The 12,170-nt window shown below is 44.3% G+C and overlaps 1 protein-coding gene across 2 annotated transcripts in view; it reads left to right on the top strand.

The window, feature by feature from the left end:
* Positions 1 to 12,170, top strand: part of TBC1D10A (TBC1 domain family, member 10A) — a 45,635-nt gene that overhangs the window by 20,695 nt on the left and 12,770 nt on the right. Inside the window, exon 2 of one of the 2 annotated variants that reach the window (XM_006894780.1) lies at positions 8,633 to 8,732. In XM_006894780.1, coding sequence (XP_006894842.1) covers positions 8,633 to 8,732 — 100 coding nt within the window. Of the gene's footprint in view, positions 1 to 8,611; positions 8,733 to 12,170 lie in introns of both variants that reach the window. The other variant, XM_006894779.1, reaches the window with a different exon arrangement.

Below are 12,170 nucleotides of genomic sequence, written 5' to 3'. Positions count from 1 at the left end.
TTGGCTATTAACTCTCCACTGGAGAAAGACGTGGTGGTCCGCTTTCATAAAGATTTTTGTTATGTACTATCGAGTCAGAACTGACTCCTAGCTGATCCTTCAGGGGATTTTCAGAGGCAGTAAATCACATGGGATGAGAATGACTGTCTTCTATGGATCAGCTGGTAAATTTGAATCAGATTTCTTTTCTTTTAAATGAAAGTTTACAGAGATTTTGGATTTCCATTGTTGCATACTTTCCTCTTTATCCACCCCTCCTCTCAGTTTGCTCTTCTCCTTGAAGAAAAAAAATCTTTCATTGTTATACAATCCCCCCTCAAGTCTACTTTACTATACTTATTCTGGACTCTTGTCATGAAAATAATACCTAATCATATATTCCTTTTAAATAGTTCTCTCCCTCATCTGTTTCAATGCAGTATATATTTATCCCATCTTTTCTTAAATTTCCCCCACCCCGATGTCAGTCCCGTTTTACAACAGTGGTTCTATGCAATATTTGTCCTTTTGTGACTGAGATATTTCACTCAGCTTAATGTCTTCCAAGTATCCATTTTGTATAATATTTCATGAGTTTCTTGTTTTTCAAGGCAGCATAGTATTCTATTGTGTGAATGAATATACCTCAGTTTCTCTATCTGTTTGTTGGTGGTGAATCACATTTTTTCAGGTTGGCAGCACATCTCCTTTACCACTAAGCCACTAGTTGGCCAAAGTGATTACAGCCTTTGAAATCCTATGGAGAAATTCTATTCTGTATCAAAGGATTTCTTTGCGTCGAAATAAATTTAACCCTAGAGGGTTTTGCTTTTCTGTTATTTAGTTGAGTGGTAGAAATTTTTTTTTTATGTTCCTAGTTCTTATTTTTTTTTTAAAGTTTACTATTTACAGAGTTTGAATACATTGTTTTTCACAAAAGATCCTTCCCATTTCTTTCACCCCACCCATAACCATCAAATTGTGCAACCCTATAATTAACACCCCACCCCACGATCCATCCTCACTCCTCTGGAGTGATAGAATTCTTAACCTCTGGATTTGATTCCTGCTCAGTTCACCTTATGTACAACCACTACCTGTCTGCCAGAGGAGACTTTCATTATGCTGTGATGCTGAACAGATTTTATTCAGGCTTCTAGATTTCCAAAAGGAAGGCCTAGTGCTCTGCTTCTAAAAAGCAACTGCTGAAAGCCCTGTAGGCCATAGCCATCTAGGATAACAAGCCCGGTTTGTAACTGGCCATAGAGATAGTAGAAGACTAGGAAGTGGTTTGTTCAGTTGTCCATGTTGTCACTGCGATTTGAGGACCAACTCAATGGCAGCTAACAGGAGGGGAGGAGGTGTATCAGGTCTCAGGGAAAAAAATGTGTTTTTTACTGTGGATCTCAGTTTAATAATTTTGAAAAATAATATTCCAAGTCAGGATAAAGTTCTTTAGGATGAAGGACAAATAAGGAGAATCTTGACAGTATATGCTTCATGGAGGCTGAGGCCTTGACCCCTGGAGCAGAGGAGTGTAGGGTAATGTCAGAGGCATGGGCAGTGGAATCAGGGTAGCCTGGGTTTTGATTATATCTCCCACTTTTTAAAAAAACTTTTTTTAAATTATTATTAATTTTAATGAAAATTTACAGGGACTTTGGATTTCCATTCATTCATTTTTGCACTTTTCTCCCTGCCCCGCCCCCCGCCCCCAGTTAGCTCTTCTCTTTGAAAAGTAAGAGAAAAATTCTTTCATTGTTATACAATCCCTCCCCCAAGTCTACTCCATAGCAGCCTTTGTTCTGGACTCCTGTCATGACAATAATACCTAATTACATATCCTTTTGAAACAGTTTTCTCCCTCATCTGTTTCAATGCAGTATACATTATTTATCCCATCTTTCTCAGTCTCCCCCCCACCCTGATGTCAGTCCCATTTTACAACAGTGGCACTATTCAGTATTTGTCCTTTTGTGACTGTGATATTTCACTCAGCATAATGTCTTCCAGGGTCACCCATTTTGAATATTTCATGAGATCCTTGTTTTTCAATGCAGTGTAGTATTCCATTGTGTGACCATACCACAGCTTCTCTAACCATTTGTTTGTTGATGGGCACTTAGGTTGTTTCTATCTCTTTGCTATTGTGAACAAAGCCTCAATAAACAAGGGTGTGCATATATATCTCCCACTTATAGCCCTATGGTCTTGAGCAAGTCACTTAACCTTGGACTTTGGTTGTATTAATGGAAGTATGAACAGTTCTGTTTTGAAACATGCGGGATTGCTATGAGTTGAAATTTACTTCATGGCACAAAACAATAAAATTATGGAATTTACATAAATAATATGTTAAGCATTTTGAAAGAAACTGGTCAGTAGTATATGGTGCACAAATGTTAACTACTGTTGCTTCAGCTGCTGGGGTTTTTTTTTAAGTTATAGTGTGTATTATTGTACTGGGCATGAAAGTTTTCTGTGATTTGAATAGGGGGGAAGAAAAGTCATTCCAGGTATGGTTGGGAAAGATGACAAGGGCTGGCCCAAGAGCAGAGTAGAAAATACCAGGGAAATTTTGTCATAATACAGCCTCTTAGTTATCTAATGCACCTTTAGCAGAAATCCCATAAATAAGTCGCTTTAACACATTAATTTCTTCACAGTTTAAGATGCTAGGGGGCCAAATTCTGGGTCCTGTTTTAGGGGAAGATTCCCCCTGTTAGCTTTGACAGATGGGCCTTGCCTCTTGAAACTTCTGTTCCTGGACAGATGCATGGCATCTCTCTTCTCCTATTTCTGCTTACCAGCTTTCACTGAATCTCTCTCTTTTTTTTTTAAATGTTATTTTATTATTTTGTGTGTGTCTGTACCGTCAAATCAGATCTGACAGGTACAGGAAGAGATTGCCCCTCCTTTTCCAGCAGAGCATCTGGTGGATTGGAACCGAATATCTCTGGGATTGCAGTATAGCTTCTTGCCACTAGGCCACCAGAGCTCCCCTTCACTGAATCTCTTTTACATCTCAAAAGAGATTGGCTCAAGATTTACCTTAACATTAAATCTGTACATCAGGGAGCTCTGGTGGCAGAATATGTAGGGAGTTGTGCAGCTGACCCAAAGGCCGAGCCTTTCTGATGGTTTAAATCCACCAGTGTCTGTGCAGGAGAAAGATGGGATTCTTCCTGTGTAATTTACAGCTTCAGAAACCCACCAGAGGGTCTGCTATGAGTTGACTCACTGCAGTTAACAAATAACACTGCACATTAACATAACAAAGACAGCTCATTCTTAAATGGTATTAAAACCACAGGCATATAGGTTAGGATTTATGACATATTTAAGGAGGGGACATGGTACATGGTTCAATCTATAACATTCCATCCAAAGGATGTTCTTGTCCTTTCTACATCTAGAACCCATGCCCCTCTTCCACTGTGAACATGTGAAATCTGGACTACAAATGGGAGATAGGAGAAGAAAAGAAGTGGTAATCGACACCAGGCAAATTCAGAGCCAAACAGACTACATTAGCTCTCATGGCTGGAAAATAATCTTCTGTTGTCTGAAATCATCTAGGTAACAATTTTGCCCTCCAGATTGCTCCACCAACCTTTTATTCGCATTGGGATGGTAACTCTACTCTTTTGGGTTTGAGAGGTCCCCTTCTCCTAGTACGTCTGTGGGGGTGACCACACCTCCTGATCTTTGGGCAGTGGCCCCATCTCTGACACAACATGCCCAAAAGTGTGTGAGGCGAACCTTCAGCATTCTTTGCTACCAAGGAGCACCCTGGCTAGACTTTCTCCAAGACGTATTTGTTTGTTCTCAGTCTGTGGGATATTCAGGACTTTTCTCCAACACCACAACTCATTTTCCCTTCTGTCATCCTTAGTCACTGTCCACCTTTTAGATTCATTGAAAGTAATTGAAAAGGCCATGGCTTAGCTCAGTGTACCTTAGTCTTTAAATGTACATCTTTGCTCTTTAGTACTTCAGAGAGGTCTTTGACAGCAGTTTTTCTGAATGCAACACATCTGTTGATTTCTTTACTGCTGGTGGTGACAACAGTGGTGATTTATGAATCCAGGCAAGATGAAATAATTGACACTTTTTGCCTCTTCCCTGTGTTATTAAGGTGTAATCCATATGGAAGTCTGTAGTCTTTGTTCTTATGCGGCAAACTGTTCAAGTCCTCGCTTTCAGCAAGCTAGATTATGTCATCTGAATGATGAGGCTTCCTCTGATCCTGATGCCTCATTCTTCTTAAAATCTAGAATGATTTGCTCAATATACAGATTGAATAATAGGTATAGAGAAAGATACAGCCCTGACACACCTGATTTTAAAGCATGTAGTGTTTACTTGCTCAATCTACCAAAAGCCTTTTCCAGGCACTTTAGACTTTTACTATTGGGCATCTTAAAACTTCCAGCCTGTACTCATTACCCTTTTCTAACACTGTTTGCACATTTTAGGTTTCTCTCATAGCACCACACTTGTGGTGCCAGATTCTGTCTTAGTTGCCTAGTGTTGCTGTAAGAGAAGTATAAATGGGTGGCTGTAGCACAAATTTATTTTCTCTCACCTTGAGGAGGCCAGATGACTGCATTTAGGGTGTCAGCTCTAGGAAAAGACTTTTTTCCTCTGTCAGCTCTGGAAGAACATCCTTTGTCTTGAGCTTCTGCTCCTGGTTGATCCTCATGTTATGTGATATCTTTCTTCTCCCACCTCTGCTTGCTAGCTTGCAGTTAACCTCTTTTGTACCTCAAAAGAATTGACTCAAAACTTACCCTACACTAGCTTAGTGCCAAAGGAGTTGTGCTGCCAACCCAAAGGCATGCAGTTTGAACCAACCAGTTGCTCCACAGGAGAAAGATGAGCCATCTCCTCCAGATAGTTAACAGCCTCTTAAAACTTGCTAGAGGATCCGCCTGCTTCGGTTCTGACTTGACGGTCCATAACAGCAATCCTCTTGTCTCTGGGAAGCTCTGATAGGCTAGTGGGTAAAGAGTTGCAGGACCAACTCCAAGATAAGCAGTTTTAATCTACCAGCTGCTCCACAAGCAAAAGATGGGCATTCTTTTATGCAATTTACAGTATCAGAAAACCCACTAGAGGGCCAGCTGAGTCTATTCAATGTCCATGAACTGATTGTTGAATAATATCTTATTAACATAACAGAGATAACTTATTCCTAAAAGGTATTATAACCAAAAGTTAGGATTTATAACACATATTTTAGGGGGACACAGTTCAAACCATAACCCATGGCAAAGGAAGTTTTAACAACAGAAACTGTTCAATAATAGTGTGACTTTACCTGATAGTGATGAGATTCCATGCTGTAGTTTTCCAAACAGGTAGACAAGTAAAGGTGGTGGTGGTGTTGGGTACCGTCAAGTTGAGTAGGACTCATAGTGACCTCATGAGCAACAAATATGAATCTCATCCTATCCTGTGCCATCCTCACAATCTCTGACACATCAGGCCCATTGCTGCAGTCACTGTGTCAATCTACCTGTTTGGGAGCCTTCTCCTTCACCGACCCTCCAGCCTCCCAAGCATCATGTCCCTCTCTAAGGAATAGCCTCTCCTAGTAACATACCCGAAGTGTGTGAGGCAAAACTTTTTCATCTTTGTCTCCAAGGAGCACTCTGGGTGCGCCCTCTCTAAAACACAGCTGATTTTTTGGCAGTCCATGGAGTACGCTTTGGCAGTCCATTCAGTACTCTTATCTAATACCGTACTTCAAAGGCATCAATTCTAATCCTTATCAAACTCCTTCCACACCATCTTGAGGACTGAAGTTTTCTGGAGGGTAAATGAAGCCCTCAGGCTGGAGGCATCCCCCATGGTCCACTGGGTTCCCTACACTAGCTCATGCTCTCCCTCTACTGTCAAGAGAAAGCCACCTCAGGCCTCAGCATCATCACTTCTTGCAGGGACTACATCTCGCCCAACATCTTCTACCTGGCAACATTTTTTGAGGAGCAGGCTGTCCAAAATATTTAGGGAAACTGAGACTGAAAGAAGGGAAGCAACTTGCCTTCGTGGAAGAAATTTCACGAGTTGGCTTCTCTGCCTTCCAAGGTCCTTAGTGACTAGATGGAAATGGAACTTTCGGGTTTTGTTTGTTTTTTTAAAAAAAACCTGTTGCCTACACCTCTTCAGGAGAACATCCTGTGCCTGAGGAGAGTATGCCAGCAGTTAGGAAACACATGATGTGCTGGATGCAAGGTCCAGCCAGACCTTCAGTGTCTCCTTCTTACCATTTCTAGGTGTATTAAGCTCCTCTGCTGTCAGAGAAGTCATTCAAATGCCCATGTTTCCTCAAAATTTTTTCCAATTTAAGGTTTTCACAAAGTAGATCTTTCCTTGACATGTATTTTTAAAGCCGTAATGATGAATTTTGATTTGTTTCTGAGGTGTCTTTTGGATTTTTTTTTCTAGATCAGTGGTGTAGTGTAAAATCACCAGTGTCTTCAAATACAGTATATATGGTAGTTTGAGGTTTGATGCTGGGGCTTTGAAACTGCTGAAGCTGTTTTCTGGCATCAGTTAAAAGAACATTGTGTGTATCTGCAGTTGGGAAAGTGGGTATCTCTCTGCAATCAGATCCTATCAACAAAGACGTGAGGTTGAGTTGTCAAACTTTGCATGGCATTTAATCATAGGGGAATTCTTTTGGAAACTGGTCATCCCAGCCTTTGCTTCCCTGAGCCTCAGTTTTCTCATCTGTGCTTTGGAGGGATTTGGTCAGATGTTGTCTGCATCCACAACTGCTAGAATTTCCTGTTGACTCATAGGGTCATGCCCCCTACTTCGTTAGTAGTGGGAGGTTTGTGATGCATGCGCCTTGCTTTCGAGATCCCTGAGTGTTTGGGGGTTGCCTGGAGACAAGTGTCATTTTGTAATTTACCCGACCTAAAGCCTCAATCCCTGCCCTCCTGTCCCGGTTTTTTGCCTCTAGGTTTCTAGAGGAAGAGGTGGAGCTGTTGAAAAGGAGAGTGCTTTGTGTCACTGTCAAGGAGCACACAAGTTTGCCTGGAGCTGCAGACCCTTCTTAGCAGTTTAATGGATGGCTTTCCCTTGCGCTTGCTCATGCTCAAAGGCCTGTGTTGTCCTGTAGTTAAAGCCCTTTGAAGGATTAGGACTGCCTTCCCTTTTGTGTCTCTGAGCCTTCTGCTCAGCCAGGGCCCCACCCTCTCTCTGCTCTTCCCAACCAGTAAAAGTCAGGGCAGCCCATTTCCTTCCTGCAGAAAGAGAATCAAGGCCTGGACCCAGCCCAGCCAGCCTCACCGTGTCCTGCTCCCCAGCGCGCCTCCCAAGTGGCTCTGACCCTGGGTTCTTCCAGCTTTGTCAGTCAAAGCTGTGTGTGGGCTGTCGGCTGGGATCAGCCTTGAGTCTGGCCTTTAATTTGCCATTTGGCTTTATGTAAGATCCCCTCGTTTTACCCTCTGAGCTTCTTTTTCCTCTCCTCTCGCCAATATTTACTCTTTTTTGTTTTTGCCAATTTTGCTTTTGCTAATACTGTTAAATACATGTTTTGCATTTAAAAACACACAAAAAGATGCAAAGAATCCACAATCTACTACTTTAAAATAACTTTAAGATAGAGGATTTGTAAGTGTGTAGGGAGATGGAAGCATAACTTCTTTATTTTAAAAAAATTCCCAAAACAACAACAAAACAACCCAACAGTGCTCTTTAGGCTAGATCAGAAAGCATATATACAGTGCCCAGGTTACACAGGCTAGCTTCCTGCTTCTCTTTGCCCTCAAAAGTATGTGGATTCATGAATTCCTGGAGAACTCATGAGAATGTAGAGATCACGACCTCTGGCTAACCCAGAGATTCCAACCTCACCCCATCTTTAGACCAATATGCCTGCCTAGGGTGGGTCTTGGTGAGGAGATGTTTTCCCCATTCTCAGTGCCTTCTGGCTTGCCAGCCTTCATAGTGGTAGAGGCTTTGTCCTTGTCACACGTGTACTTCTCCAGAGCCCTTCTCGGACCTCGGGCAGTGCTTGGACCTGGTCGTTGATCAGTAAATAGATATGAGCAAATACAAGAGAGAATGTTTGATAGGACTTTGAAGTATCTGTAGGATTTTGATAGGGTGAGACAACTTGAAGAACATTCCAACAGAGGGACTGGCATGAATAAAGGTTAAAGGGTGGGAAAGGGCCGAGGCATAATTGGGGAAACTCTGACTAAGTCGTTTTGGTAGAGTGGAGAGGTAAGCATGTTATTTCTGTACTTGTTGGACTGGTTCTTTGTCTCCTGTCCTGCACCTTGCACACAGGACCTCCACAGAAGTTTATTTACTGAGTCAGACCCAGGACTTGTGTGTACACAAGATGACCCTTGGGCCTTTGTCCTGGAGAAGCATGGTGACCCCTGGCTCCTTGGCACATTGAGGGAATGAGTATTTGAACCCAGTGCCATTCTGGTTTGCACCTTCCTGGCAGCAGCATTGTTCTGTTTTTCATCTGCTTTAGGGACTTGATGAGTTAGCAGTTCCCAAGGGAACAGTGTGGGTGGGGGAACAGGGAAGGGAATGGCAGCTTGACCAGGCTGGCAGCTGGGGCCTAAGCCAGGGCCTTTGCTTCTCTTGGCACTTATGATGGGCCCTACCCTCTGTCCCACAGGCTGGAGGAAGTCCCTCTGGAGGTGCTGAGGCAGAGGGAGTCCAAGTGGCTGGATATGCTCAACAACTGGGACAAATGGATGGCCAAGAAGCACAAAAAGGTGAGGGGACCTGGGCCTGCTGTCTCGAGCTAGGAGTTGGCAGCCTGGGGAGGTGGAGCGAGAGGGCGGAACCGTAGCAGCCTATGGGAGCAACAGGAGCTTCTTCGATGGATGAACTGCCTTAGGTTTCTTTCCTCACATCCCTGCATCTCTGAGATGGGGACAGAAGCTGGCTGAAAGGCAAGTCTTCACTCAGGCCCTCGTGGACAACTTTGGATCCAGTCATACTTCTAAACCCCTTTTAGGCCACAGCCCTGGTAGACAGCTTTTCTCCAGCCCTGCTATTGAGTCAGGCCGCTTAGCACCTATCAGGAAGGACCTTATAATATTGTTTATAATATAATGCTGATCATAAGCTAGTGTGTGCTGAACAGTTGCAGTGTGCCAGGGACTAAACTTAATCCTTCATACAAAACACCGATGGGGGAGGGTGGGTGATAGTCATAGCCCCTCTTTCCAGACAGGCATAGGCTAAATTGTCTGTAGAACTGAGATTTCAGAGCCTACATTCATATCCACTGCAGTAAGGTACCTTAAAATTGGCTGGCTTCTCTTTCACCTCCTGGTCAAAGCAAAGAGAAAGCAAAGTACCTTCACTGTAGAAAAGAATCATCTTAGCAAAATGAAACTGCAATGGTCTTTTTTTTTTTTCATTTAGGCTGTTTTCAGAGTAGGACATGGTAAGGATAGCTCTGTCCTGCCGTAGGAGTGCTCTTGCCAACCACTTGTGTGTATGGTGATCCTCTTGGCTGCCTGCCCTCCGCAGGTGCTCCATGCTCTTTGACCCATACAGGCTCTGGCTTCATCTTCAGGCATGCTCTCCCACTGTCATCAGCTGACATCCTGGTCTGGTCTAGAATGACACAGCTGGCTGCAGGGCCTGGCAGAATGTGCAGCTCAGAAACCAGATGTGGGCATAGCCCTACTCCACTCCTTTCCTGTGTCCTTGTGGCTAGCTGTGTAACTTCGGACAAGGCCCTTCACACTTTGAGCTTCAGTTCCACTTGTCAAGTGAAAGCAGTAATCCTGTTAAACAAGTCCTGTGACGTAGTGACTGAAGTGACGCCCTCAGAGACTGTTAAGCCCTGTGCCAGAGATGAGAGGCCCATCCAGGCAGGTCCTTTTTTAATATTCCCCATGAACTTTGGAGCATTCATTTTCCTCTTTGTTTATTAGAAAATTTTTCTCTTTTTCTCCTGAGAACTTTCCTCAATTCTTCCTGCCTGACTTAGGTGTCTATGTTCCTGCCTCCTCACTTCTCAGGCTTTTGTCTAGCTTTGGCTTGTTCTCTGACTGTCTGTCATAGTGACTTGTGGCTGGCCAAGGGTTATAACTCTGACATTATCCGTGCCTTTCTTGCAAACAGAATCTAGCGTGGAGCCTTGGGGAGCTTCCCCCAACCTCCACAAAGCAGCCAGCAGCACTTCCTCTTCCCCTTTGTTACCCTGGCACTGTGGTTAGCCTGAAGGCTGCTCCTGCTCAGTACAAACATACTTCTCCCCACCCCACCCAGAGGCCTTGTCCCTCTGCTCCACTGAGGTCACTGTGCTGCCTCATCTGACCATACCGGCCCTACCCTGGGACCTCTTCCTGCTTGGCCATGGAGGCTTGGGCTTCCTTTTGTTTGCTTAGGAAGGTCAATACCTGTCACCAGAAGTGGGCCAAGACCCAGTACTCTTCCTGGACTCATCCTGAGGCCACAAGAAAAGGGCCAGGCTTGCTGGAGGGTGCATTCTCCAGCCTCAGCCTGTCAAGGCCAGAACTGTGCAGTAGGGAAGCCAGCTGTGGCAGAAACGTCTTCTCTGTGGTTCTCTGCCCTGGGTCTGCTCTGTCTATAACCCTGCTCTCCCAAATTTGGTAGACAAGGGTGTGGCCTCACTCAGCTGCCATTAGAGACCTCCTTTCCCAAGTTGTAGACTCAGAAAATGGTAATCCCTTGGCTATCTGCTTGCTGGAGCATTTTCTCGTGCTGTAATCTTTATTGATCCTCTCTTGCTCCCTTCTTGCTACAGGCAGGGTAGAGTATACCATCTCCTGTGTGGTGCTTTAGAGGGCACCCAGGCCTAGAGACTTGCCCTCTTCCTGGTCTCTAGCTCCATAGAGGAGCCACCCTGAGCCCTGGATGCCCCTGTGTTGAGGATAGGGCCCAGGGAACTTTCCTTGATGAATGGTATTTTGGGAGACTGTGCTGATGAAGGCCTGTGACGCTGGGCCATCCCCATGCTACAGTCTGCTTATATGAAGAGGCATCTTAAGGAGACACTCTTGTCCCACAGAAGTAGGGAACAGTTCCCAGAGTCCAGGGCAGTAACCTTCCTCTTCCCGCTTTCCAAGCTGTCCCAGAGCCTCCAGCTGTGACCCCACAACTACTCTCCCCCCTCTACCCTCGCCTGGCTGCCTGTCCCTTTCCTGATCCTTGGTTCTAATTGACCTTTGGAAAGTTTTCTCTTGCTTACACTTGTCATCAGGAACACTCAAGCTTCTATGCCCCTCCTTTGAGACCTTCCACAGGGACTCTTAGGGGCTTTCCAGGCGAGGAAATGTTAGGTATGAGTGTGAGGCCTGGTGATTTTTCTGTCAGCTGAAGTCCCAAGATGGAGGGTAGAGATGATGGCATCATTTCTTGAGTAGATACAGTGTTAGGTCTGGGCTAGGTGCTTTGCTCCCTTCTAGTAGATCATAACAAATTGTGACTCACACTGAAAAGAATGGGAATCACAGAACACTTAATTATGCTCATGCAAAATCTATGCCTAGACCAAGAAGCTATTGTTTGAACAGAGCAAGGGAACATTGCGTGGTTTAAAATCAAGAAAGATGTGTGTCAGGGCTGTTTCCTTTCTCCATACTTGTTCAACCTGTATGCTGACCAGAATATTCAAGAAGCTGAATTTTGTGAAGAAGAATATAGCATCAGGATCAGAGGAAGATTCATTCATCAACAACTTGGATAATGCAGATGACACAGCCTTGCTTGCTGAAAGTGAGAAAGGTTTGAAACACTTGCTGCAGAAGATCAAAGACTACAGCCTTCGATATGGATTGAAGCAAAAATCCTCACCACTAGGCAACATCTTTCCTCTAGTATTAATAGGGTTTTTAAAGGCCTGTTCTTTAAGAAGTAGATGGCCAATCCTGCTTCCTGTTGTTGTTGTGTACCATCAAGTTGGAACCGACTCATAGTTGACCCTCCAGTGGGTTTTCAGAGGCAGTTAATCAGACCGGAGATTGCCCATCTTTCTCCCATGGAGCAGCTGGTGGCTTCAAACCGTGTACTTTTGGGATTGCAGCACAAGTTCTTGCTACTAGGCCACCAGTTGTTGTTGTTGTTATGTGTCGTCAAGTCATTTGCAACTCATAGCGACCCTATGTACAACAGCCCTAAACCCTGCTCTATCCTGTGCCAATCACATTGCCTCTGACACACCTATCCCGATT

The sequence above is a fragment of the Elephantulus edwardii genome, unplaced genomic scaffold, assembly GCF_000299155.1.
Source record: "Elephantulus edwardii isolate Elephantulus edwardi_28Jun2011 unplaced genomic scaffold, EleEdw1.0 scaffold00151, whole genome shotgun sequence".
NCBI lineage: Eukaryota > Metazoa > Chordata > Mammalia > Macroscelidea > Macroscelididae > Elephantulus > Elephantulus edwardii.
This window is presented reverse-complemented; position numbering and strand designations above follow the sequence as displayed.